This window comes from Ornithodoros turicata, chromosome 4 (assembly GCF_037126465.1).
Source record: "Ornithodoros turicata isolate Travis chromosome 4, ASM3712646v1, whole genome shotgun sequence".
Taxonomy (NCBI): domain Eukaryota; kingdom Metazoa; phylum Arthropoda; class Arachnida; order Ixodida; family Argasidae; genus Ornithodoros; species Ornithodoros turicata.
Window position 1 is genome coordinate 32,769,603 of NC_088204.1, and position 27,996 is coordinate 32,797,598.

Below are 27,996 nucleotides of genomic sequence, written 5' to 3' on the forward strand. Positions count from 1 at the left end.
TGAGCTGAGCCTGTCCAGGGTCGTAGAATCGTTGAATTACGAAAACACGTCGTAGAAAATCATCCCTCCGTCACGGAGAGACGATTCCTTCCTTTCGTTGTCACAGATGAGGCATTTGACGGAACGGCTACTAGGTACACGCTTCTCTGTTCCCCGCACGACGACAACGTCGACGATTTGCGACTCTATCTACTGAGCATAGCTCCAGTAATCACGCGCGTCCTCGAAGCTTATCCCATGCCTTTCAAATTTTGTCTGTGCTCGAAGGCGCTCATGGTGAAGCACGGAGCGACGGGTTGACTTCTCATCTCCTTCACGTGAACCTTCACATGAGAGTGGTTCATAACCGTCAAGAAATCGAAGGCGCGATAAATGCTGCCATCGCAGAGTCCTCGCAACGCGTAGAAAACTATGCGAGAGAAGGGTCTGGTTTCACCTCGAACGACGTCCAATGTGTCGACTTAAAACTAACGCGTTTGAAACCGAAGCGGATTGGGTGCACGATCGAGCTTCCCGAGCTGCTAAAAAGAAAACAAGTGACTCTCACAAACGTCAATCTTCCACCGAATCACGAAAACGAGTGTTTCAAGTATAGCGTGCTGGCACTCTTGCATCCGTTGAGAAACAACCCAAACGATTATGTTAGATACCGCAAGTACATGAATCCTTCGAATGCGGAGACGCGCGTAACGTACTGGCCACCCTGCTTCCCAGTCACTTACGAAGACATTTCCCTGTGGGAGAGAAAAAACAAAATCTCCATGTACATCTACGTGTTCGACGAGCAGGCGAGTTCGATAACGAACAGGTAGGGTTCCCTGCACGCTCTATAAAGATAAAGTCGACTTGCTCGAGGTTAAGGAGCATTTCTATGGAATCAGAAAATTTAGCACTTTCATGGGACGAAGTGACTACTTTTATTGCGAGAAATGCACGAGCGGTTACGAGACAAGAGAGGCGTTGGAGCACCTCGAACGTCTGTGTCGAGACGTAAACGAAGTAATTCTCGAAATGCCAAAAGCGGGGGAGAGCGTCACCTTCACCAAGATACAGTACATCCATCCCTACCCCTATTTTGCGGTGTTGGACACGGAAAGGATACTGGAAAAGGATGCACTCGTTAAGGACGCCTCGAGTGTGCACAGGGTGAGCTCGTATAGCATTGTGCTAGTGAGAAGTTGTGATGGGAAAATAATGGGCGTTGATGGGCTATTTGGGACCTAACGCGGCAGAAAAATGCTTGCTCGCACTGAAGGGATTTAGCGAACAAATCGATAGGCTGAACCGTCTTCCCTCACCGTTGGTCATGAGTATGGAAGACCATTTCGGCACGCGAGCGCGACACACTGCGAATTTTGCGGGTGCGAATTTAACCGACATACGCGGAAGGTGTCGCATCACGACCACACCCGTTTCGTAGACCCCGGTTCCTCGAATTTTGTTGCGACGCTGTGTGATACGTGTAACCTTACGTGTCGTAACACCAAAGAACTCGTCGTGTGCGTGCACATCCTGCAATACGATTTGAGCTCCCTTCTCCACCACATGCACGTTCTAAATATGGGCGAGCCGTGGATCTTAGCGTCTACCACAGAAAAAATACGAGGCTTCAATATTGGCGAGCTCCATTTCCGCGATACCACGCAGTTTTTCAACCTGTCCTTGTCAAACCTGCTGGAAACCCTCCTCGCCAGCGGTGACGAGAGCGCGTTTCATTGTACCCGTCAACTGTACCCGTACACCTTCGTTGACAGTTTCGAAGCGCAAAATTTGCCCGTACTACCACCAAAGGAAGCTTTCAAAAGTGGCCTGAACGATGAAGAGATCACGGACGAGGACTGTCAGTACGCCCTCGAGATTTTCGAATTGTTCAAATGCAAGAACCTAGGAGATTACACGCGTCTCTACGTCACGCTCAACACCTGTCAGCTGTGCGACGTCGTGCTGTATTTCAGAAAGATTGCGCTAGAGACGGATGGGATAGATATCTTACGCACCGTGTCCCTCGCCAGTTACGCGTGGAGTAGCGCTTTGAAGCTCACCAATGTCAAACCATAAGGTCATAAGCGACCAAGAGATGTACGAAACGATCGAGAAGGGAATCAGGGGAGGCATTTGTAACAGCTTCCACAGATACTGTCGGGCTAATCACGAGGGATGCGACGATTACGATCACCAGCAAGAAAAGACTTTTATCCAGTACCTCGACGTGAACAGTTTGTACCCCTACGCGATGACTGTTCATCTCCCAACAGGGGGCTTTGAGTGGGTCGATCCTTCGAGGTGGAGCGAGATCGATTTTCTCAACATTCCTCACGATTCGGAAGTGGGTTATGTCTACGTAGTAGACTTGTCGTATCCCGAAGAACTGCACGCTCTCACCAGGGATTTTCCCCTGGCGCCCGAACACAGGTGCGTGGATGAGAACGAACTGTCCCCCCTGTAAGCCTTTTTCCCCGATGTGTACTGTTTTCTCCATGCTGTTTTAGGTTAGACCTTTTCTCTCCCATGCCTAGACTTGTTTAGCAGTGCTGCCATTTTTACCTGCCGCTAGTATTTTGTTCTCTGTCTTTCTCGTCTACAGCTATGATGGTGGCGCCATCTGGTGTGATGCCTTGCAACAAAGTGGCCACCTGTCGTCGATCTCTGCAACTGCTGGGTGCCAACTACCAACATGGCGGGCGCTGCTCACTCGGGTGTTGCGGAGCGGCTTCTTCGCCGCGGCATCGTCGATTTTCGAATAAATTGTTTCTCTCCACTCTATTTCTATCTTTTTATTTTATTTTCTGCCTATTATTTTTATTTTTTATTGACTCACATAGTGCACAACGCTCAGGGTGGTCTGGTCACGAGATAGACGTTCCCCAATTAGTGTGGTGGCTCCCTGGAGGGTGTTGATTAATGTGGGGGTCCCAATTAGCTCTAATTGCTAATTAATGGTGTCCAGAAGCCTTGTAGCGTTGTGCACTATGAGAGTCCATCCCATACTACTCACGACGACGCCACATCGTGTTCATTGATTTCCCTCTGGCCCATCCACAAAACATTGTCGCGTGTGTTCCTCTGTTGTACTGCCTTCTACAGGATACTCATTGAACAAGGACAATATATACTGCAATAACAACAACTTTATTTTGAGAGGAAGAAGGAGCGAGGAGGAAGGGAGGAGGAGGAGTGGGTAAGTTCATCGCCAGAGCAAGAGATTAACTGAGGCCAGAGATATATACTGTAGCATAGCATGCAAGCTTGTAAGAAGAATATTTGGAGTGCGTGTGGTCTGCCTTGTTACAGAATCAATAAAGCACGCGCACTCCACATATGCTTTATTTCCTGTTGAACTCTGCTTCATGTACAGGTTACGTTATGTTGCATACATTCTTGTCTAATGCCAATGAAGTTTCATTCGAAGCAGTGACTTACATCCACATAATATCAGCCTCTGTTAAAGATGCCTTCGTGACGATTTTGTTAAACAGGATTGTCATGCGCCCCGTAAGCATCTGGCACAGATGACTGTTGTTACATCAACTTTTTTGGATACGCAACGGGCGAACTTCAACTGCATATACTGTGCCTCTGTCGTTTAATTTATAACTGGTAACTCAGCTACCATTTACGGCTTTCCTCTGTTTCAAAGCAAAGTGCTACGTACAACAACAATAACAATAACAAATGATGGAAAAGTGATGATGAAATTAGATGGATTGGTTGTTCCTGGTGGCAGCCACAAGCCGTGGTAGCCGTCCAGCACGCATCCATGCTAGCGGAAGTTATCTTAATACGAGCACTAATTTTCTGAATGCGAGCAGGAAACTTGCGCGCCCTACAAAACGCTGATACATGTAAAAACGTTATGGAAAAGTAATACGAGTTACGTTCTGTTGTGTGGTGTACCGTTCTTATGACTAGGGCTTTCTTCCCCACGGGTGACGCTGCATGTATGGTTAGCTAGAAGGACTGGTGTGCCAAACTGCGGCTGCAAGCGGGTCAAGCCGACGGGCCTGCCGATAGTTCGCTACGAAGGGCTCGGCTCGCTGCCACTTCTCGCGCCCTCGTAGCCACGTGACCTCATGTGGGAAGAGCACCGGAGATCTCGCGGGAGCACCCATGGTGGGCAAAAATGAAGCAGTCCACCGCATATCCGCGAGAAAAGAAAGATGTGTGCGTGCTAGTCCGTCACGCTCCAGAGACCACAGATATGATTAGCACAGCGAATTTCAATCGGATAATTTTAATTGCAAGCTTTTACCAAGAAAAATTTTTCGTCTTGAAACGAGGTAGCGCCTCAATAGATGCGAATGAAAAAAGCCACTTGGCGAATTTTGGAACACAGCTTTGGAACATCCAGGAAGTGTGCTGAAGTTTCAGTTCCAGAATTTTGAATTATTCAAGCACGCTTCCAGTTTATTCTACACCCCAACCTAAAATTGAGCAACGTGCAGTATACACTCACATTTAATATAATGTATATATTTTTTAGTTGTAAACGTGATTTTATGGTCTGAAAATCACAATTTCTTTTTGTTCTCGCTAAGGTTTATATTTATTCGCCATTTCCGAAAACATAGGAATAGATACGTTCAGAGTACTTGAAGTGGTCAAGGAGCTCATATATAAAGCAATCCATAGCCTCTTGCAAAACAAACAAAAAAGTCTGCTAATTTAACTTGTAACACATAAGTGTTTTCAGATGATTCTCAACATCTTGTATGTACGAGGTTGTACGTCGTGTATAGGATTCCTTGATGCATGCTTTTCAGATAGAAAGTCACGTCCGAACACTATCTCTTTCAATACACTTTTGCAGTAACTACGCCTTCATCTACTGGCTCAGACGCACTATGCGCGATTGTCTCGCGGCGTAAAGCACCGAACTATTATTATTATAATAATGATAATAATTAGGGGTTTACGTCGCGAGACAACTGAGATCATGAGCGACGCCACAGCGGTCGGTCTGTGGATTGCTTTTGCCCACCTGAGGGTTCTTTAACGTGCGATGAAAGCTCATCACACGGCACCCCGTATTTAACGTCCCTCGCGGAAGACGGCGTGTCTAAGCAACTTGTACCCTGCCACCAAGTTGCTGGCGTCCTCGGCCGGGTTCGAACCCGCGATCTCGGGATCAGAAGGCGAACACGCTACCGACTGAGCCACCGAGGCCGGTACTATTATTATTACTATTATTATTAGGCACACTGTTTATGCGCAAGAGACGATGAGTCCTGTGTTTCTGTAACTTCATGTACTTCATGTAACTTCGAGCTACTAACGTAATAACAATAAATACTGGGCAGGTTGGTACACAGCTTGTGAAAAACGACGAAGAAAACAAGGAAGACGCACAGATGATGTCGGGCTTTCAACCATATGGTAGTGGAAGAGATTTCCAAACCTTATACCCCTGTCACACAGGCAGTCTTCAACATGAACATGCAACTGAACATGCACATAGCGCCATCTAGAGAGTAAGGCGTGAAACTGACAAGACCCCTTAACCCAATGCTGTTTGAGAGGTTGACACGTTGCATGCTAGGTGGCGCTACGCACATGTTTAATGGCCGTTGGTTTCGATGATAATTGAAAGCTGCCCGTGTGACCGAGGTATGAATCTCAACCTACAGGCTTATCAGATCACAGATCGTACCAAAAGCAGGTTTACTATCAGATTGAGGCATAGGTTTCGTAATTCATTGTATTCTTTGTGATACCTTTTGTTAACTTCTTCCCGGAAGTTTGAGGTGGAGAGCTCCTAAAGCGCCTGGTGCGGGGTCAAAAGTCGCGGTACCGTGAATTTAAGGTTCTGCGAATTATTGCCTAATCCTGACCACTCACAAAGTCGCGAATTATTGAGCCCGCGCATTTAACTACATATACTGTATATTGCTTGTGCCTCTGTTGTTTTGCTTTCTTTCTGTCGGATTGTATGTATTTGTTGTTTGTCCTTTTTGAATGTTGGATTTCTTCCAACTGTTACAGACAGGTGGCGTTGCGGAGAATTGTAAACTTTTATCCTTCCTTGTGTTAAACTGTCGACAGTCCAGCGTCCTTTTTACCTAAGGGCCAGTTCTCACTTGACGACGCCCGACGCGACGTCGTGAGCTGGCGGCGAAAATAGACGCGCATTTCCGGCGTTGGGAGAGGAGAGACGACGAGCCAAAAAATTTGCCATGCCGGTCTCGTTCACGACGTTGGCGAGAGATGGCGAGAACGATATACTGGCGACCAATAAGGTGTCACAGAAAGGCCACGCCTCCTGATTTTTCGTCTGCTTTGGACGACGGAATGCCACTGTGGTGGGAACATGAAAATCACGCGCACTGAACGGGCGGCGGAAATGCGTCTCTACTTCCGCCGCCCGCTCACGACGCCCGTCGGGCGTCGCCAAGTGAGAACTGCCACTTATCACTGCTGAATATGAGCACCGATTTTTTTACATGCTAGCTGGAACATAGCTGTCTGTGGAACAAGAGATCACCTATCGCTGAAACATTAAGACCGACAACAGCTACAGGTGCTCACCACTCACCACGATTACTGATAACTTATCATGTATCGTGGTGCGTGCCGAACGACGTTCTTTTTCCTTTTGCCTTGGCGAAGGAAAACTTAGGTGTGTGGGGACGGGGATGTGGATTGAAACCACCACGGGTTGCAGTGCACCGCCGTTCCGTTGCATGTCATTATATTGTTCTCCGCTGCCCACGCGTTGACTCGCTACCCACGGTGCATATATAGCAGGGGTGCAGCTATACATATGGTCTTTTGTCGTTCTTACCTTCAGCTTTGGCTACATCTTCCATTGCTTGTTATTGCGTACTGGCATCCAACGGACTAGAACGTGCTACAAGTACGGGTCAGGCAGTATCTTATTTCGCATAAAACACATTGCGGTGTAAAACATATCGCCCTACCATGCCCGAAGCGACGAATATTTGTGTGACAAAGGGCCAGTTTCACCAACGCTGATTAAGTGTTGATCCGCGATCAAGCGTTCCTTATCATAAAATTACGACTGAACCCACTTTCTCTAACGTTAGCTAGCGGAAATTCAACCCGCCCTATGTGGCCTAATCCCACGTACAGGGGCTAACTTTGAACCGAGATCAAGGGCTGCTCAAACATGAAGTAAACATAAATAAGGGGAAGAGAAATCCGGGTCGCCTAGCTAACGAACAGTCGGCTGTCTCAGGTTGGTAGTGGTAGGTGTAGAGGTACCCTAACAACTCGATAATTTAAACGCCTGAGTCTGGGCAAAGTCCGGGCAAACCTCTGTGTGGCCAGACTCAGGCTTTTACATCATGGAGTTCGTTCACCAGCTAGCCTGCGTGTACGCTATTTTGTCTGTACCGTGACAACCTTCTGAAGATGCTTTCCACGTTCACGACGCCAGCTCCCATGCGAATGCAGATATCGACTCCCAGTCATGTTTCCAAAATATCCACGATGATGTTTTCAGGGTAGGTGAGAATACTTTCAGTAAGAGTACTATACCAAGAGCGCCAACAACGGCAGAAACCATTGTATTGAAAACATTAAAAAATGGACTGATTTCATTTTAAACATTAAAGACGTATTGAACATGTGGAGATTTTGTCAAGGATCGATCTGAACTAGCCGACACAACTGGACGATACAACACACGACACACATTATACAATATGCGTGGGAATGTAGAGCAAAATGCGGGGGTGGGGGTGGATGGATTTGCCAGGGAAATGCGCCAGTAAGGTAGTATATGTCATTCCTCTTAAATGCAGTTTTGTGTTGTTTCGGTGAATTTGTTGGTCATAACACTGGTCACTGATTTTCAATTTTTGTCTGCACCCCTTTTGCCCTCAGTTTCCCCTCACGTCGTTGTTATATGTCTGTTGTCGTGTTATTAAACATTGCTGGTTTGAACTCGCCGTGTTTGTGTACGTTTCCTTATTTGGCCCAAGTTCAGGCTTCTTCAACTATAGAGCATACAGCATACACTTCCACATTACATTTAGTCTTGCATTATTAAAAAAACGATTTTTTATTGCGACTGCCGTTTTCCAGATAACATGAAATCAATGAAACCAACAGCATACAGCAGGGGTGCCGAACTGGCGGCTCGCCTGGGGTTGTCATGCGGCCCGCGCGGCCCCCGAGCGAAAAAAAAAACCCAATATAAAAGTAGCGGATATAAAAAATATTCGCTTCACCAGCGGTTGTGACGTTACCATTGGGTTCTGTGCTCGTGCAGTTTACCTTGCATTAGTGATAGAAAACTGTTACCACTGACATGTACCAGCCGATGAGTCTCTAACTAACGACGAATTCGGGTGTCATTTCGTGGAATTTTTTTTCCTACATTCTAAAAACTGAACTTCACCTCATAGCACCCTCTGCGCCAACCATTGCCATGAATGATAGGGTTATCGCTTCTGATTCGAAGAGAGAGGGTGGGGGCGAGAGGCGTTCGCCTTTTTCGTGTCAATTTGGATACATGATAATTGACAGAAAAAGGCGTAGGCGTACGCCTCCCCCCCCCCCCTCTCTCTCTCCTCGGATCAGAAGCGATGACTCTACCATTACTGGTAGTGGTTGGGGCAGAGCGTGCCCTGCGGTGAAGTTCAGCTTTGAGAGTGTAGACCCGGCCTGTTCTCGGCCATTGTGCCAGATCTCGCGTGCTCGAGTTACACTTTCCGTGCGCCAAGAATTTGTACAGCTAGCACTTTTTCCGCCCGGCCTCGAAGCGATCGGGCAGCGAATTGCCCAACTATATCCGGTGTCGTCATATCCGCATCGCGAAGGTAGCGAGGGCCCTTATTGGCCCGTACGTCAAAGTTCGCGTGGGTTAGCAGACGACAACACCGGAATACGAGCGACCGCGATGCATATAGCGTGATCCAAGCAGCTAAAACCGCTAGATTCCTGGCACTCATGTTCGGGTGGCAAGAGCGTGAAATAGCCTCCCGAATTCGCCACAAGAGACAAGCGGGTCTGGTTGGCACTTGACAACAGCGAAGACAACAAAAACAGTAAAAGGAACACAAAGACAGCCGGAAAACGTCGACCTTCACACATAATCCATTCTCATCTACACTCCGTATTTTCCGAATCAATCAATCAATGAATCAATCAACGTCGAACCTTCAACTTTTAACCACAATTAACCTTCGATCATATGATAAGAAGGTTGGAAGTTGGACTTTCCCTGTCAGTCTCTGTGTTGCTTTTGCCGTCTTCGCTAATGACTCTCTAAACCTGTCACTGTGTCTGATTTTTACTTGATTGATATTACTAGTACATTCCTACCGAACTTGTGAGCAAACCATACATGGCCGATTTGTAATATTGGTTCCTTCAATACCATCAGAAACGGACAGGTTCATTCGCAGGCTTGGTGATCTCCCAAGTGGATTTCAGCAAGGATTCTTCGTGTGCGGGATAACTGAAACGGAGCTTTTTGACTCGCCATTTTCCGCACTCGTTCACAACGTCCCTGATGGCTGACAAATGGAACTGATTGACCTGCAGTGCAACGCACCGATAAGAACAAGTTCGCTGAAGTTGGTGGGCTTCGTTCTATCATTACGTTGTACGAAAATATAGAGATAAAGATACGTATGTTGTCGCGGTCAACCCTGTCGATATTCGGTACAACATACGTCTAATAATAATAGGGTAAGGTGGTCTATATGTTGAAGACAGTTGAGCTATTTTGTTAATAGCAGTCAGAATAATCGCCTAAATTGTACCATGATTCGTTAACTGAATCCCAAAACCTCCGGGAAATGATGCAGAAATTACTATGGAGCTAAACCAGATATTTATTTCATACGAGCCAAAAATGACAGGCTGCATATTTTCATCAACTTACCCCACCCTATGGGTAAATTGAGGACATCAAAAAATTATGCCGGGTTTAAATTTTGTCTTTTGTTTGGGCGAGCCGAAACGGTCAGCCACGAGTAGTGCACATGGAAACACAGGGCAGTGGCACAGCGTCATAACGGTGAGATCATATTTTATTAGCCGAGGAGCGGAAATGAGCAAATTGGAAGTCGATGCTCGCGAAAGTTACAGATGGAAAAAAAGGCCCCTCTTTCCTCGACCACATCTGCAAGACAGTGTCTCACGCCTTTCTAAAAAGCCACGTGCAGAACGTCAACACGTTACTTCAAAGCCCAGACAACGGCTGTGCTCATTCGGGTGTCACAGACGAGAAAAAAAAATATTGCTAAGAAAATGCCACGCGAAAAACCCAAATTGTCCTCAACTTGCCCTAGTCTTCAAGTTGCCCCACTTTTCCCTAATTCCTGGGGTTACGTCGCGAGACAACTGTGCAAACATACGTCTGCGAGCAGGCGTTTTCTGTGTTGAACCTGAATATGTCAAAGTTACGCTCATAACTAAGAAACGAACACCTCAACGATGCCCTTAAGATTGCAACGGCACAATCACTTTCACACAATGTTGACGCAATACTCGCAATAAAAAAAAAAGATTCCTCTCCATACACAAGAAATAAAAACGATTGCTGACCCTCTGATTGAGCAACTCTAAATAAGCTAAATACATGTGTGTTATGTTGCTTTAAGTTCTCTGTTTTGCTATCAATATCAGAAACTGGCTACAGCAAAGCTGCGGTATGCGGCCCGCGTAGTTCTTCCAAGGCTCAATGCGGCCCACGGACACGAATGAGTTCGGCACCTCTGGCATACAGCGAAGCAAAGACGACCACGCCCCGCAGCGCGAGAGCTCGTGACTAGTCATGATATTATGGCGGGCTAGAAGGGGAAGCCCGCCATAATGATATTGCCTCCTTCACGAAGGCAGTTTTCTTTGCCATCTCAGTGCAAGCCCGTGCATTTAACGTCACTTCACCATGCACGTGACTAGGGACAGAAGAGCATCTATGTGCCCCACAATAACACAGAAGCTTTGCCGCTAGGCGCGCCGGAATAGCAAGCGCATCCATGTAAACAAACGCACGTGGTCGGGTGCCACGGCCGTGACCGCGCGCTCCCCATACATTGAATACGCCGGTAAAATAACCAGGGGGCCTATTCCGATCTATGTCGATAGCGCGAAAGTTTCGTTCGGGAGCGAGAACACGTGGTATGTGACGCAACGTAACGCTATCGAAGAGAATTTGGTATTCCCTGCGCTCCAAACCCGTCGCCCGTAAGCGACGGCGTCGCACACGGGAACGACAGCCCTCCACCCTGTCGATATGGTGGATGGTACTGTCGTTAAGCGGAGCGAGAGCTGTCAAGACGGCTTCGTGTGGCTAAACAAAATCACGGTTGGCGCCGGTGTTGAGATCGGGCGACAACGGGTTTGTATCAGATGAAACGTCTTTACTGACAATTCTCCACTATCATACATATCAAACAATACACAAAGGTCTGCCTAAAGCTTACATTTCTCCACTTGTTAACTCTCCTGACAGCTCCTTCTCTGGGAATTTAATATCGCGACTGATTCTGCCCACTGATTCTAATTGCGTGTAGGTCGTCAGCAAAATGTCCGTGTTGAATTCCATGGTAGATTCGGAGCGCCTCCGGAGCAATTTTTCTTGCTCCGCCGAGAGCAAGTCTGTTCGATTGGCAGATTGGGAACTCTTCTGGAGTATTCCAATGGCAGCATTCGAGCAAAGGTCGCTCCAGGGAGCAACAGAGACTGCTTCGCCAAAATAGGCAGATTCAACCGGAACTCTACGTGATGTGTCACTTGTCGCTCGTGCTTCCTATTTCCTTTCTCTTCTTCGCCAACATGGCCGCTTCGCAACGCGTCTTCGCCGTGACTACTATTTCGCGTCGTACGTTGGCGATTTTGTTTCATGAAGGAAGTGATAGGCTAGACATTACCAAGGCAACGTTAGGTGATTAGGAGGACCTTGGTGTTTCAACACATGGCGTTATAATGGAACATGAGCACCTTCTTCTTCTTCTTCTTCCGTCTCTGGACGCCATCCACCAAGGGAGATTACCCAGGGCTGAACTCCAAGTTGTGCGGAAGTGTTCCAGTCACAGATTCGGATCACTTGTTCTAGGCCAGATCAAGCCGCTCCACTGCGGAGCCTGCCACTTGCTCCGACTCTGCCATTGGAATTCAACGTAAACTGCGGTGCTCTATCAGGAACAGCAGCAGAATTTCATATTATTCGTGCGTTGAGCGAGAAGCGCGAGACTTCTCCATCGTCAACGGGTCGTCGTCGTCGTCTGCTTCCAAAATAAGGCATTCCGCGTGATTCTCCTCCTGCTACCCTATTGGCTCAGAGTGCGACGTCTCGTTCCCAGACGTCTTAACCTCTAACGATAGTCAACAAACCAAGCGCACTGTCGTTAAAAGCTACATGGGAATGCCAAAAGTGGCAGGTGTAGTTCCCGGTGCTCATTATCGTCTTCTACCGATACTCCTCTATAGACACCGTCGCTGCCGCTTGACAGCGGCTCGGAATAGGGTCCCAGTCTTTCTAGCTCACCATACTGCAGGTACACAGATGAAATGGCAAATGTACCATTAAGGATTACTTTTGTTCTGATACGTAGAGTGTAATTCATTCGCCATTATGTTTGCATTATGTGGTTTTGATTAGTTGCATTTTCCTACTATATAGATTCCTTACTATCTCTTTCCCCACATTGTGTGTGTGTGTGTGTGTGTGTGTGTGTGTGTGTGTGTGTGTGTGTGTGTGTGTGTGTCTGCATTCAGTACATGTACGTATCTGGACTGGCCTTTCCATCTCAGTCCTTTCAATGTAATTCACATCACGCAATATGAGTACAAAAAATCTGAAGTCTGAAGTCTATCCGTTCTTTCGGTTTGAGCGGTGCCCTTTTTGTCCTGGCCTGCCCAGATCTGTCGCCATGATGATGATACCCTTAGATTAGCCATTGTTCTGTCTTATAGATTCGTCTGCGTCTGCTCATGAGTGTCTTCTCTGTGTATGCTTTCCTTTGTTGACGCGTCTCCCAACGAAGTGTGTGCTCCCAAGTGTTTCCTGTTTTTCTCAAGCGAGGTTATCTGCACTCCTTGTTTAAATACCGTCATTCATGTCCTGACCTGCCCAGCCCCGCCGCTATGAAGATAAGAGTGCTGCCGCTTCCTTGCGATAGTAGCCCACTGGGCACGAGAGTAGCGTCAGCGAGGTGACGCCGTTAGTGAGTCACTAATGAATTAGTTGTTCACCAATAATGGATCGAATTATTAAATGAGTTTAAAAAGTGATTGTGCGTTTCATTTCCACTGTATATTACTGTACGATTTTCCCTGGAACGTCATTAGAACTACAAAGCGACATTTTCCACCTCACTCTCCAATTAGAATTTTTGAAATTCGGTCTACAGATTAGGAATTGCATTCCAGGATTGGCTACAAAGAATTCGAAAAAAGTTCAAAATGTGGATTGACCAACTTTAAGTCGCATGTGCCTCCACCATTTAGGACCATTAGGCTTCGGTACAGTCAAAGCTGTGCAGCCGTGGGACGCCTAGATAGGGACCTCCGGTCGTTTTGGGTAACTGTAACATAACAAATCAGAATATAAGAGGGATATTGCTGTTGAAAATGCAGTTACTCTCCCGTTCAACACGTTTTGTTCGACCTTGTTCTTTAACGATACTGTCGTGCTGTTCAAAGGCGTATTCTGTTTCTACTGCCAGAGGACTACCGCATCCTTTCAGTTGAAATTGTGAAATTTATGAAGTCTGTGCTAATCAATCGCACATTGTTTCCTTTCCAGTAAGAGAGTCATGAAGAAAGACAACAACGTCCTATGTAAGCACACAACACGTAGTTCTGAAATTGCAAAATTGGTGTTGCAGTTCGCTATGTTCTGTAGTCGTAACGTACTACAACTTCCAACATTTCTTGTACTGCCTAATGTCGATAACGCGAACGGACAGCGGGAAGAGTCAAAGCATCGGCGGCTATGGAGTGGTCTGATAACACTTTCCTTCTCTGTTTATGCCGCATTGTTCGTCATTGTTTGTTAGTTACTACTTGACTTAATAAACGTCAAAGCAAAGAAGCCCCTCCAACTGGCTGATCGCCCTCTCGCGTTCATTTGGCGTACCGGTGATTAATTTGCACAAATGGATGCGCAGAGCGACAACTTTTTTTATACTTCGCAAATTTTTATGTGACAAGAATGACGTGCAAATGTACAGCAAATTAAATGGCATGAGGGTGAATTAGATATCCGTATATCATCGTTGCATGCGCCGTACACGAATGTTATTTGCGCGCGCAATTGTAATTTCTGAAGGGCGCAGGCCTTTTGGAATGCCTAATAGCATATTTGGTCATTTCACATAGAACTTAAAAGGCCTCCAACATTGTTTCTTCTCAAATATATCAATATTTACATATAAATACTATCAAATATGTAAAAATAGCATAATATTAATTATAATCAGCGGGCACAGGCAAGTTCAATGTATTCAGACAAGCATTAATGACCAGCCAACATGCGTTCTTTTGTAAAAGCCGAAACAATCTTTGTTTGAGACTTTGCAGTGTATTATCGTTTTTTAACTATCACGTGTTAGCCCCGACGCTGTCGCCCACTCCATCAAGGGGATAACCTAGACTATCCCCTTTGAAGTAGTTCCTATCCGAAGTCACTCTTGCGGAAACGTTGCTCCTACTCGTTGTACCAGTGCTAATCCTCAAGCGGCGTCGGCCTCACTTCCCTCGTCAATGGTTTCTGAATGTTTTGAATGGTTCCTAAATGGCGTCTACTCATATGAGGTTGTGATTCCAGGGAAAGAAAAAAAAATCACATGAACTCAAATTTGGAACACCAGGGGGCTGGGGAACCACTACGACTTCTTCTTTTTGTTGTTGTTACAAACTCGGTTACTGAAAGCACAATGTGAGAGGGAGCGTCGTTGTGATACAGCCAGTCCTCCTCAGGTACCCGCAGAGGCTAGCGATGTGTCGTACGTGAATGATTGGTTCGATTTGAATGAGTCACTCGCGTGAACTGAACGAACTCGCTCACCTATCTCAAAAATAATCGTTCACCAGTTCACCCGACCGACGTCTCACGCTTCCTACACTCTTAGAAATGAACTTCGAAATTAACACCGCATACCACGCTTCCAATCAACCATCATCTTGAATGATATCGTTATCTGCCCTAGTTTGTTGAAAACGGGAGTTCACTTGATTCTAAATCGTTGGTGGGATCCGTTCCTTCGCTCGCTCATGCTCGTTGATGGAATAACTTGACAACAACAACAACTTTATTTTCGACCTTGGAGAGTGGGGAGTTTCATCGCCACAGGCGATACTCTACCCCATTGCTGGATGGAATGGGGGGAATAAAATAACGACCCCCTTCACAATAACGATCGAAGTCCGATGGTGTCCAGAAATGTCAGAAGAGCTTTGAGCGCAGAGCGTTGCTGGGCTGGATTGGGCCAGGGACCAAGCAATTTCGATAGGGAGAAAGGGCGAGAGTCCAGCTGATGAAGAGACTCGGAGAGTGTGGTTCGGGAAGGTTCGTATTGAGGGCAATGAAGAAGAATGTGCTCCAGATCCTCAAGAGCACCAAAGTGGCAGCAGGTGGGAGAGTCAACTTGTCTCAAGCGGTAACGCCACTGAGCTGTAAAGGCCACATCGAGGCGCATTCGGTGGATTAATGCAGCATCTTGACGAGATGTGTTTCGTGGCATGCGGACAGCGAGCGTGGGGTCAACTCTGTTCAACATAGAGGGGAGAAGAATGTCGGTTGTCCGTTGGCGGGAAGCCAGGGGTGTCACTAGGCGTCGCAGAATTGAACGGCGGTCTCCTGTCAGCAGAACAATACGGGTCCGTTTCCGATACGAGAGCGCTGCTTCTGCGGCGCTCTCGGCCTGCTCGTTCCCCACGACACCACAATGGGCTGGAACCCACTGGACAATTAGCCTGTGGCCTGCGGCGTAGATAGTGTGGTAAGCCATTAACACGTCTGTGACTAAGGGTGCAGAGGGGCCTCCTATGCCGGAATTTTCAATTGCTTGACGTGCAGATTTGGAGTCTGTAAAGACTGCCCATTCCCGGGGTGGAAAATGAGCGATGTGTTGTAGAAAGAAAAGGATGGCATAGAGTTCCGCAGGAATAACTTGATTCGCTCACTCCCGTCCGTTTATTTGATTCTGAATAGTTCTCGGGCTCGATTCCTTCGCTCGATCCGTTCGTTCATGGGTTCGCTCATTCAGTCGCTAGCGTTCGATTGCTTGACTCAGCTGTTCGGTCGTTCTAGGTGGATGGGTTGGCAGGCCTTCACAGTAGAAGTTGACTCCTATGTGTTCTGACAGATTCTGTGTGACAAAAGTGTGGCGTGTCCGTGTGTGTTTTTGTGCTTATGAACTGGGGCATGACCGGCATACGGGCATGTCGACACTCACTATATAGAAAATGACTGTAGGCAGGTTGTTCCGCATGTGAGAATTTTGTTGGTTCCGTCATCACCGTCACCAGGTGAAAGCATTGAAATCTTGTGGGGGCGCGCTTATCGCAAAGCCGAGAGGGAAGGTACCGTCTCCGACAGGTAGATAAAAGCGGTGCACGTCAGCTAAAGAGAAAGATGTGGAGAAGCCAGGACAGCAACGAGACAAGATCGACTTATGTAAGAGAATAAAGCTTCGCCTTGCTATTTCGTGGTTGTATCCGTTTTCTCGGGAGGCTGTAAGACGGGATGGCAGGGAAACCCCGGTGAGGTTAGCGGAGAGGAATCCCACAACTTGGCGCCCAACGTTGGGGCCGACCTGTCTTGCCGCACGCCCGGGAGGCACCGACAGGGAATGCACTTGCAGTGTTGTTTGTAGCACTTGTCGCACGTGCCCTTCGCCCGCTGTCGCCTTTGCTGTTGTGTTTTATTTGTAGTTCGGGAGCGTGCGTTAGCTCGCCATGCCGCCCAAGAAGCATCTCGAGCCCGTCTAGAGGAGGACCCGCCAGTAGCGGAGGACCTGCTTCGGCAGATCACAGCTCTCTGCGCTTTATTGTCGCAGCAGCTTGCCAGTAGCACGTCTGCCACCCAGCCGTCCTCGGAACTCCACCTACGCCTGAACCTGACGGTACCGACATTTTCGGGCTACAGCGACGCCAAGTCGGTCCCTGCGGACCAGGAGGCTTACCAGACAGCCGTTGGAGCAACCGATGAAACCGTCCTGCGCCGGATACTTCCCGCCAGGGTGTCGAACCGAAAAGTTTTCCGTTGCGGTTCTAACATAAACGGCCCGGTACCGGTTCTGCTCCGGAGCAAAAACATAACAGTTCATACCGGTTTTAACCAGTTCCGCAAAATGTAAACCCGTTTATTCCGCATACATGGTATTTAATATTAATAGGCAGCTGTGAAATTGGTAGCTCTCGGTTCCTGTAGGTGACTGTCTATTCAGGTACGTTTTCTCCTCTCTTGAAGCGCATGATACAGACACACTTGTTTGTCGTGATGTCATACGTAAAGTACTTTCTTGCTGGATTGGTGCGATCGCGTCCCATCCGAATGTCTGTTGCTGCTTCCTGACCAGCGAGCACCACTGCACGAGTACGACACAAATCGAGGAACACCTTCACTCACAAACGCGCTCGACGGCTCCGTTTTCTTTCTTTGTGTTCGGTCCACAAAAGAGGCGCCACTTCGCAAGCGCTTGCCCTCGCGGATATGTAAATGTATTCAACGTCGCAGCTCTCAAACAAGGGACACGTTGCGCGACATTACCGATAGAGGAGCCGTTATGCAGCCCCCCTTGGGTCGCTGTTTCGTTGAGAAGAGTTTGGCCGGATGAAATTAAAACGAACGCTACGGCACATTGGCAGAGAGTCACAACCGGTCACATGTACCTCTAAGTCTATGTGCGCGTACGATAAAATGTTACAAAGGGAGCCTTAGGGTCATAGTATACCGATATACATTCCACCGTAACCGTAACCCTCGTAAAGTATCCATGACATGACTTCAGAACACACGACGTCAGTTTCATTCGTCTATTCGCAGTCCAAACCGGCGAAGTTTTTTCTTGGACCGAAAACCGTTAAATAAATTTTTCAGATTCCCTCCTGAGCGAAAAAAAAACATATACGGTTTCGATTCCGTTCCGGTTCGCACCAAAATAGCGTTTTTTTTTTGTTTTTTTTTCGGTTCTGGTTTTCGATTCGCTCCGACACCCTGGTTCCCACTGCATTGGTAAGCTCAGCTGCTTTATGGCGCCGGTCTCAACCCACATTTCCATTTATGACTGAATTTAAGCGGCTGTTGTGGGCGGAATTTTTGCCCCAGGATTATGTAGTGCGTATGCGTGAGGACCTTATGGCCCGAATGCAACACGCCGAGGAGAGTCTGAGAGTATATCTGGGCAATCCAGGAGCTGTACCGCAGAGCTGAACCGCTCGCGACAGAAAGCGAGAAAGTGGCCTGCGCTATTCGCCAATGCCAACCTCGTTTTAAGCCTTATTTGCGGGGGCGAAGCTTTTCTTACCTTGATGACCTTGCTTATGAAGCTCGTGTCATCCAAGCAGATTTGTTGGCGCAATTGTAGAACCGCCCACCGCCTAGGCCGGAACAAACACTGCAGCCTAGCTGCGTATGGAACTGGCCGAGACAGTGACTAGAGGCAGAACTAAACATCCGCGGCACTGTTGGGACGCACGATGGTTCGTCCGCCTTTTCCGCCGTCGAACCTTTTCCATATGAGCAAAGAAACCGAGCGAGGTCTGCACAAGCAGAGCCGCGCGAGCGCGAAGCCGGTGATCCACGTCATGCACCGCGGCAGGACACGCTTGACTCTCGAGCAGGTAAAAATGTTGGAATACAGCCCCGTTGTTACGGATGCGGCGAACGCGGTCATTTTCGTCGGCACTGCCCGCAACAAACCACTACCACCCCCAGACAATCTCCGCAGGGAACCCTGGCGGGGGTAATTGGGAATGACTCAGTTCTGTCGTCGGCTGCTGAAAACGTCGCTAAGAGGCAAGCTAATTCTAACCACGCTATCTTGTCTGATAACGTAGTGGCCTCGGTCCCGCTCGCATGTCGAGCTCAGGATGACATATGCAAAATTGGGCCGTTTATTGTGTGGCGCTTCCTGCGTAAGGACGTTGCAACTTTGGTGGACACTGTAGCGGCTGTATCCCTGATATATTTGATACCATCCACGATTGGTGCCGGGAACAGAACATTTCCATAAGGACAACCAGGACCTACCTAAGGCTTGCATCAATGCAGTGGTACCAGCCGGAGGAGAAGTACGTCTCACCTTGACCACCGATGGACAACGTGTCAGATAACGCTTCATGAGGTGGCTGGCTATGCGAAATACAGTTTCGCTAAGGCGTACATGGATGATATAGGGTAGTGTAGATAGTTGGTCAGACTCGACCCTAGATGCCTGGTTTGAACCCCCACACGCCTGGGCCGACTTCACTCTCGTATTTTTTCCCGCGCGCGGTAGGTGGCGCTCGGGTGGAGGGTTGTCCGCGCGTGGGCGGCGCGCGCTTACCTTCGCACATTTTTTCAGCCTGGGCCGACTTCACTCACAATTATTTTTCCCGCTACAACAGGTGTGCAGTAGGCAGATTACATACGAATATAGACATGCAAAGGATAACCATACACAAAACTACAAGTGAAAATATATTTATTAAAGTCAATAGTGCCGGGAATATTATTATGAGTCTGTGTGAAGGAGGAAAATCCAGCCAGAAACCTGAAGCAGACGAAACACAATACGATACACGTAACAAAGGTTTACTTATGACAGGTACACTGTAAGAAAACTACCGTAAAATTTACGTATATTTGAATGGCAGCTATGTTGCCGGACTTTTCCCATTAAAATTTACGATAACTTTCATGTAGCCAGAATGCTGTTTTTTCTCTGTGAAAATTACGGTGTCTTACAAAAAATGCAGCCGTAAAATTTACAGGGATTTTAATGGCAGCTATGTTGCCGGCTCATTCCCGTAATTTTCACGGCCACCTGAACGAGTCGGCTTTTGGTTGAAGTGTGTAGTGCATTGATTCCCACAAATGTGGGAACAGCACCATAGGATGTGTAATTGTGTCTGTCTTCCTTTAATGGAATTTGAAGTCATGCAGTAATGTGTGACACAGGTCATCGAGTAGGGGATCGAACATTTATTGTACATACAGGAAAGGGTGAGAAAATCTGTGAAGTGTGTTGGAATCTGCAGCAATCAAAACAGCATGTTAGAGTTGCAAAGTACATTAAGTGTATCTGGTTACCAACTAAAACATTCCCTTACACTTCTGCTGTTTTCGAAGCAATCCCCCGAACTTCTTCGTAGGTTGTGGCTCTGTTCATCAGCTTGCTGCCCCTGCAGGGCTGATACACGGTACACTCCTGTAAGAAAGGAAATGCAGGATATGAAGTATGACAGTTGCTACCATTGGAATGCAGCTCCACATGCACACACCTCTGCACGTTACACATTTAGTATGGTGGCACTAGTACAGACACCTTTATGGTGCTGGCTGAGTACTTTCCAATACAGCCGAAGAGGTCTTATATTGGTCATAAAGACCTTAAGTCGCTCGTATTTGGATAGTACATATATTGATTTAAGTCTTGTTAGATATCGATGATTTTGTGTGGAGTGATTCTATGAAGACGCAATGCTCTTAGAGTGTTTGTCATTACAGATGTGGCCTAAAATTTTTGTAAGAAATAATATGTTTTGTTACGAAATAACCATGCTTCAGTCACAAATGTCACTGAGATTATTCCAGGAAATACATGCCAAACAATTGAACAGGTAGTTCCAATCACAAGTTATGTGTTAAATGAAAAAATCGGCAACGCAGTCGGTGAAGCAAGTATATATTTTTACTTTTGATGACTAGTGCCACGGGTCATGAATGCAGGAATGAGATGGTTAGTTTATAGCGAAATCTCTGCACAAATCTCACCGTGCAGCAGAGAATTGCGCGCCTGTGTTTTTTCCATAAAATATCTACCATATAAATTTGCTGCACCCTAATGTCCTTCATACTGCCACATGCACGTCCCGCACTTGTACTGTACACCGAAAAAAAAAAAAAAAAACGGGAGAGAAAGCACACAATTTTCATGTTGAATCTTACACCAGAAATCTAACCAGAAATATTTTTTTGTTCCGCGCACAAATCATGATTGGAACCACCTCCCCATATGCCTCGCATCCATTTTACCCACTAATCATTTTAAAACACCATACTGCAATTACGTCTCATCAGTATAACTTTGTTTCAGACAAAAAATAAGGAGAGGGACACCGAATATTACCCACCATGCTATGCACTTATTGCCGCAAATTCTAAGTGGGTAAAAAGGCAAGATTTCAATTGCAAAGGAATGCTAATGTTCAAGGGTGGACAAGCAGCATGCCAACCCAACAAAATGCCCTAATTTCATGTGAAGTTACAATTTGGACACCAGCTCCTTATGTTCTACCTTTCTAGACATAGGTATGACATTTAAGTTATGAACACTACAAGCATGTGTTACAGTAACTTAAGAACAGCGGTGCATACGGCTAAAGTAAAAATAAGCCAGAATAATATCAGTTTTAAGTTGAAATGTGCTGCTGCAGAGTGAAGGAGTGAAACGATAAAGTGATGCGAGATTGATTGATGATAAAAATTGAAATACTCACTCAGTGTCACGAGAAACCATGCAAAGGAGATGCCCCCTCCTGGGTCTTTCAGCAAGGGATCCAAGGCCAAGCATGTCTTGGATGCCTTTCCACGCGACTTGGCCAGAAAGGATGGTGTGCCCAGAAGTGACCATCTCTGCTGGAACAGACTGGAACCGAACAAATGAGGCTGGGGTCAAGAACACGTAAAACATGTTCAACAGTCACGACATCGTACAAGTAACACCACGTCGAAAAGTACATACGCATATGAAGCTCATATGTCCTATACGCATGTTCTTAGATCTTTTCACCTAGAATACAATACAAAATTTACAGCCGAACGGTTGAGCATTCAGTATCTTCATGCACTGAAGTGGGACCAAGAAGTAAATCTAACACATCAGCAAGTTAACTTACCTCCAGGCTACATCAGTGGGCACATGCGCACGGACCTTGCTCAGTTTCTTCTAGCCGGCAGCAGCTTCAAGTAACGGTACCTGGAAAAAATACACGGGATCATTTTAATTTTCTCGTGCAATGAGGCGAAAGTACGCGTCTTCTGGGAGTACAGTACGTTTATTTTTGCTGCGCCACCCTGTTGAAAAAACTCATATAACTTTCTATGTGTAAAGAAATGAGCAATATGTGTAAAGAAATGAGCAATATGTGAAAGGCAATGAGCAGTATGAGCAGCGCTATGCGCAGTATGAGCAACGTTATGCGCAGTATGAGGAACGTTATGCGCAGTATGAGCTGCATTTCGAGTAGTATGAGAAAGATATGAGCAGTATGAGCAGTATGAGAAAGGTTGACCGTTTAGTTAACCAATTGTTCACCTAGAAGTGCTGGCGCCACAGCGTCTGGTGATGGCCTTTCAAGAGACGCTCGTCACAGTCGGCGGGCCGTAACGGTCGCAGCTCCATTTCCTTTCGTCCGATTCTGTTCAAATTTTAGGTGCATATTTCCCGTTCCGATCGTGTCCTACATTCTCTTTGGCTCCTGGATTCTCATCCAAGCCGTTGCGAGTGCCATCTCAGTGCTTGGACGCTTACTTGCTTATTCTACCCTGCTTCTCGGAGCCGTCTGGACGTATTTCGCTCCGCTCTGCGTGGGACTCATATTTTCGTCGCCGTCTCCATGCTGTGAGAGTGTCTTTGTACCGTTTCAGCGATCACTGAAGATGTTTTGTGTGTGTACCTTAGAATCAAACTACAGAAGCCGTGGCAGGTGTGTGCGCATTACAGGTACGTTGCAGTCCCGTTTTTCCGTTATCGCCCTTTATGTCTGTCGGGTTAGCTGTCTGCAACTACCATATTCGTGCTTTTTTTTACTTGTTGTGGAAAGCCGGTTCGCTGATAGCCTTTGCATGTGTGTATAGAGTGTTTAAAATAAAGTCGTGCACCAGGGCATACCGAAATCGCACGTTAGCATGCAAAAAAAATGTGTATTTGAATGCCCCAAAGTGAAGCAAGCCACGAACACTCTGTGTCAGTAACCCGTTGCAGCGCGAACAAGTACATGCACTCAGTTTTGCAACCACAACGCAAACATACTCAGATGTTTCAGAACCGCGTTCATTGGACATCACCAGCATTAGAGGAAGGTTACGTTAAATTTTAATCGGCAAAATGACCTCGTGCGTTATTCCGACTGACTAAATACAACTTAATGCTTTGAAGGTGTGATCTACGCGTTGGGATGAGAAACAGGCCCCAGTCATGTTCATTTCAGCATAAACCCATACGGCTGTATAAGTTGTGGGAACTGGAATACTTGTAGGCGCAGAAATTTAGCGCAGTTCTAATTTTGTTCGTTCTTTTCAACAGATACCTTCGTCAAATATGCAGAAAACGGTCAACTATCGACATCAAAGGTGCCTGTACAGAAACGAAAAAAGCTCATCAAAAGCATTTGGCAAGCTTTCTGAGGGACCTACGTCGCGCCAGTACCTGAATAAACCGGTATTTTGTAATCACGTGTTGTCATTTTAGCCTAATCACGCCATGTTGCACGTTTGTTCAGACGGTTGTGCATTCATGTACATGAATACGCTGTATGAGAGTGCTCATATAGCTCATACGCTGTTTGAGAGAGTGCTCATATAGTTCATACATGCTCATATAGCTCATACTTGCTCATATAGCTCATACATGCTCATATAGCTCATACATGCTCATATAGCTCATATGATTGCTCATACAATAAACACATATACGAGCCTCATATGATTGCTCATACAGATGGCTGTATGGTTTTTTTCGACAGGGCAGCGGGATTTGAACTTCTAATCTGCTCCGTGAGGTGCCTCCGTTGTGCCTAGTAAGGAGGACGTAATCGTGCAATTAACCGTGCGCTGATACCGATACACCGATATAACCGATACACCTTTCGGCCATGCGAAATATGATCACAGCGCAATGTGAGGTGAGTGTTGAGAAACAATAACACTTTATACGTACCTGAAACCCACTGTATTTAGACACATGGAACTTGCACCCACTTGCCCGTCACCATTTGCAAACGCCGTCTGTCAATTTCAAAGTGACGTTGGCGATGACGATGTGTGCGCCCTTCGCCATCGTTTGTTCTGCAAATGCCGCCGACGCGGCTACACTGCTGCCGCAGCACTGAGCGCTGCAGCCCTGTTCTCTTTGCTTTTGGCACGTATTTTTCTGTCCGTTTATGCAATCTCTGAGTATATTACGTAGAAATCCGTCATCCTGTTCCCAGCGGAAGTAGCCTTTGTAGTGAAGGAGCTCACAGTATAGGCTGGGCCCCAGTGTCGTTGCGTTTTCTTTCGCTAGTACACGCTGCACAAGTGTACTTTGTCATATTAAATATCCTGTAAACAGTAAACGCTCCCGTCTGTTCGTGTGTGTTTTCGTGTGTTTTTGTCTTTAGAGCACACGGTATGCAAAACAATGATGTCCAGTGTTTGTACGACATGCCGATGTGCGTGTGTACAGCAACAGGTATGAAAGTTATGGAAGTATGGACTTGGCATCTAATGAAATACAATGCATAGCAACGCTGTGCCACCATATGCATGTATACTTGTACAGCAATCAACCATTTATTAAAATTCACTGTTCCCAGCAAGCGTAGCACAATGTGAGACACTGGAAGCCAATGTAAAAGTATGGAGGACTACCGTAAAATCTACAGCCATTTGACCGTAATCAGGATTACGGACACACAACCGTCTTATTTACAGCGATAACCTCATAATTACGGTATATTTCATTGGTGCCGTATTAATTACACTGCTTGGACCGTATTTCCAATTATCGTAGCATACCTGTTCCTTTTACGGTAAAAAATGGATTTTGACCTGAAATTTTACGGCAATTTTTTACAGTGTATGATGCTATAGCATTTAAGGGGGTATCAGAAATCATACTTTTTTATATAAATGGTAATCATACACAGAAGTTTTCAATTAATCAGAACCACTGAAATGAGGTCGCACATTTAATCAAAGAAGATATTTTTAATACGATTACAATCAAAATTACAAGTTTTATTATAAAAAGTCTAACACTATTATATGTGAGCACTATGGTGGAATTTTAATAAATTTTGTTAATTACAAAGTCCTGATAGATGTACACTTCAAACACAACAGCTAAGTTGAATATTCTAACATGACACAATTAATCAGATTCTTATGAAGTGATTCGTGGCGGCACGTCGGCGGAGGGCCTTCGTTTACCGTCGCGCATTTTTCAACCTCTCGCGAACTTTCTTTTTCCAGCGCGCGGTGGGTGGCGCGCAGGTGACGAGCTGTCCGGGTGCTTACCAGCGGTCCGAATGGCTGAGCGTGCCCTGTTGTGCATTTTTCACCCTGGGTCGACTTCTTTGGCGATTTTTCCGCCTGGGCCGACTTCGTTCGCATTTTTGTTTTTTCAGGTGGCGACATGCACACCGGCAACCACACCAAACGATGATGCCATCACATCTGGGCCAACTTCATTCGTATTTTTTCCCTCTACAACAGCTGTGCGGTGGGCGGTTTACACGCAAGTAGGGACATGCACACTGACAACACCTGGGCTGACTTCATTCACATTTTTCACCCTGGCCCGACTTCATTCATATTTTTCCCGCTACAACAGCTGCGCGGTGGGCGGCTTACATGCAAGTTGGGACATGCACGCTGTCATCCCAGTCAGGCGATGCTACCATCACACCTGGGCCAGCTTGACAGGCATTTTTTTCCCCTTACAACAGCCGTGCAGTGGGCGGTTCACATGCAAGTATAGATATGCAAAGGATAGCCATACACAAAAGTACAAGATGAAGTATATTTATTAAAGCCAATAGTGGCAGGAATTATGTTGTGACTCTGTGTGAAGGTGAAAAACTCAACCAAAAAAAACATGAAACAGAAGAAACACAATACCCATAATAAAGAATATGGGAAGCTAAGTTGAATATTCCAACACGACACAATTAACCAGTTTCTTATGGAGTGAATGGCAAACGTGCAAGGAAATAACGAGAAACACGATCAACAGCTAGCACTAATAGACAGCCAAACCCATGCATCATCCAACACGTAAACAACAGATACATGCAGGAAAATAATAGCGAAACAATCTATCAAAATGAGAAACATTACAAATTTAATACCGTGACCAGCACAGAGAGAACAGAGAAACACTCTAAACGGCGCATCTGCCAATGTGTAAACAACAGACACATGCAGGGAAATAATAGCGAAACAAACTATCAAAACAAGAAACATTACAAATTTAATAACTTGAAATCAGTGATGGAACTGCTGCGCCATTTGCGCCAAAGTGCGCCATTTGGGATTGCCTGCGCAACCCTGCGCCCAAAAAGCAATTTTCCCTAATTCTACGACACAGCTGCGCCGAACAAAGATGTCCTGGTTCGAACGCATGAACACGAAACAAAAACCGCGAGCGATGCTCCCGCGCCCTCTCTATTCTCGTCATGCCTCTGAACAACGAAGCCGAGTCACGCCAAGTCGACGCCAAGTCACAGGCCACAAGAAAAAACGCAACAATAAGTGCGAAGTATACTCGCTCCGAATACTGTGTCGTCGATCCTTGTACAAAGGAATGTACAGGACTACCGATATTGCCCAAGTAGCTCACTATACAGGGTGTTCAAAATTAAGCTTTCACTATCACTTTATAAATAGGCGAACAAAAGAAAACTGGTGCTACTTTTTCTGTTCTTTGAGTAAGAAACAGGTGCTACATAATTAGCAGCACCTGTTTCTTACACAAGTAGCGTAAAGTTATCATCCGGTTTCCTGCCATCGCTGTGTTTGCGTAGCGCTCGTGAAACTTCACTGTTTGCTCGTTCCTCTTTTTCCCGTTCTCCGCAGTGTGTCGCCACCCCTAACGTGGAATCGTGCAATATGTTTTCTATGTTAACTTAATACAAGAATCGTACGTTGTTGTACTTCAAAGAAGTTGTCAACAATAAAGCGCACTGTTAGTGCATCAAGTGTGTGCGTACTGGACGAAAGGTGGTGGTGGTGCAAATTTACCGAGCATTGGACACGTCACGTGCCTGCGATAGAATATTGGTTCCTTTGCATGGGAGTTGTTTTTAAACAACTGCGTTTTAACTAATTGTGGATAGGCATAACTGACGACGCTGATTCCGGAGTTGCCGGCGCCTGCACTATGGATCAGTCCAGGCTTTCCGCTACTGCGTAACATCGCGCGTGCTCGCAGGGTGTAGGCGCGTAAGGACAGCGCGAGCAATTGAGCATTCAGGACTTGAACCGTACATGCCGATACTTGTTCCCAGATGTCCTGAACCCCAATATTCACTAGAAAGTGGAGAGTATGTATTGCAAACACAATGTATTGCGCGGGACGCAGTGGAATACATACGGCGGAGGTGCGCCATTCTGTGAAATTCTGCGCCAAATGCGTTTTTTTTTGTGCGCCAGAGCCAGCGCCCGCGGGCTTGGAGGCAGTTCCATCACTGTTGAAATGGAAATAATCTATCTTTTGAACTATCATAAAATCATCCTTGCGACCTACTCTAGTCGAAAAATATACAGTTCTCATCCTACTCAGGCACTGTAAACATTACCTTGACGGATGTATCCAACACACAATACAGCCAAGCCAGCTATCTTTGCTACTTGAGCCTGGTGGGAGTCACGCTCTCCCTCTATACAGCCCAAAGCGAAGAAACCGCACGTACTTTGTCAATCTATGGTGTGGGGGACTCTCTCCCTCTCTCTCTTTCACATTCTTTCCACCAAAGGGGAATATTCTTAGGACTGGTCAAGTTTGCACAGAGGCGAAATTTTTTATTGATTAACTATCGCAAACTGACGTTCGATTATCAACAACACAATAGGAATTTTATCAAAACAAACAGCAGCAAGCAAAATCTACG

General features: G+C 46.4%; 1 protein-coding gene across 1 annotated transcript in view; it reads left to right on the plus strand.

The window, feature by feature from the left end:
- The window catches only part of LOC135392954 (uncharacterized), a 262,911-nt gene that overhangs the window by 111,909 nt on the left and 123,006 nt on the right, over positions 1-27,996 (plus strand). The window contains exon 6 of the mRNA XM_064623587.1: positions 13,721-13,755. Coding sequence (XP_064479657.1) covers positions 13,721-13,755 — 35 coding nt within the window. The remainder of the gene's footprint in view (positions 1-13,720; positions 13,756-27,996) is intronic.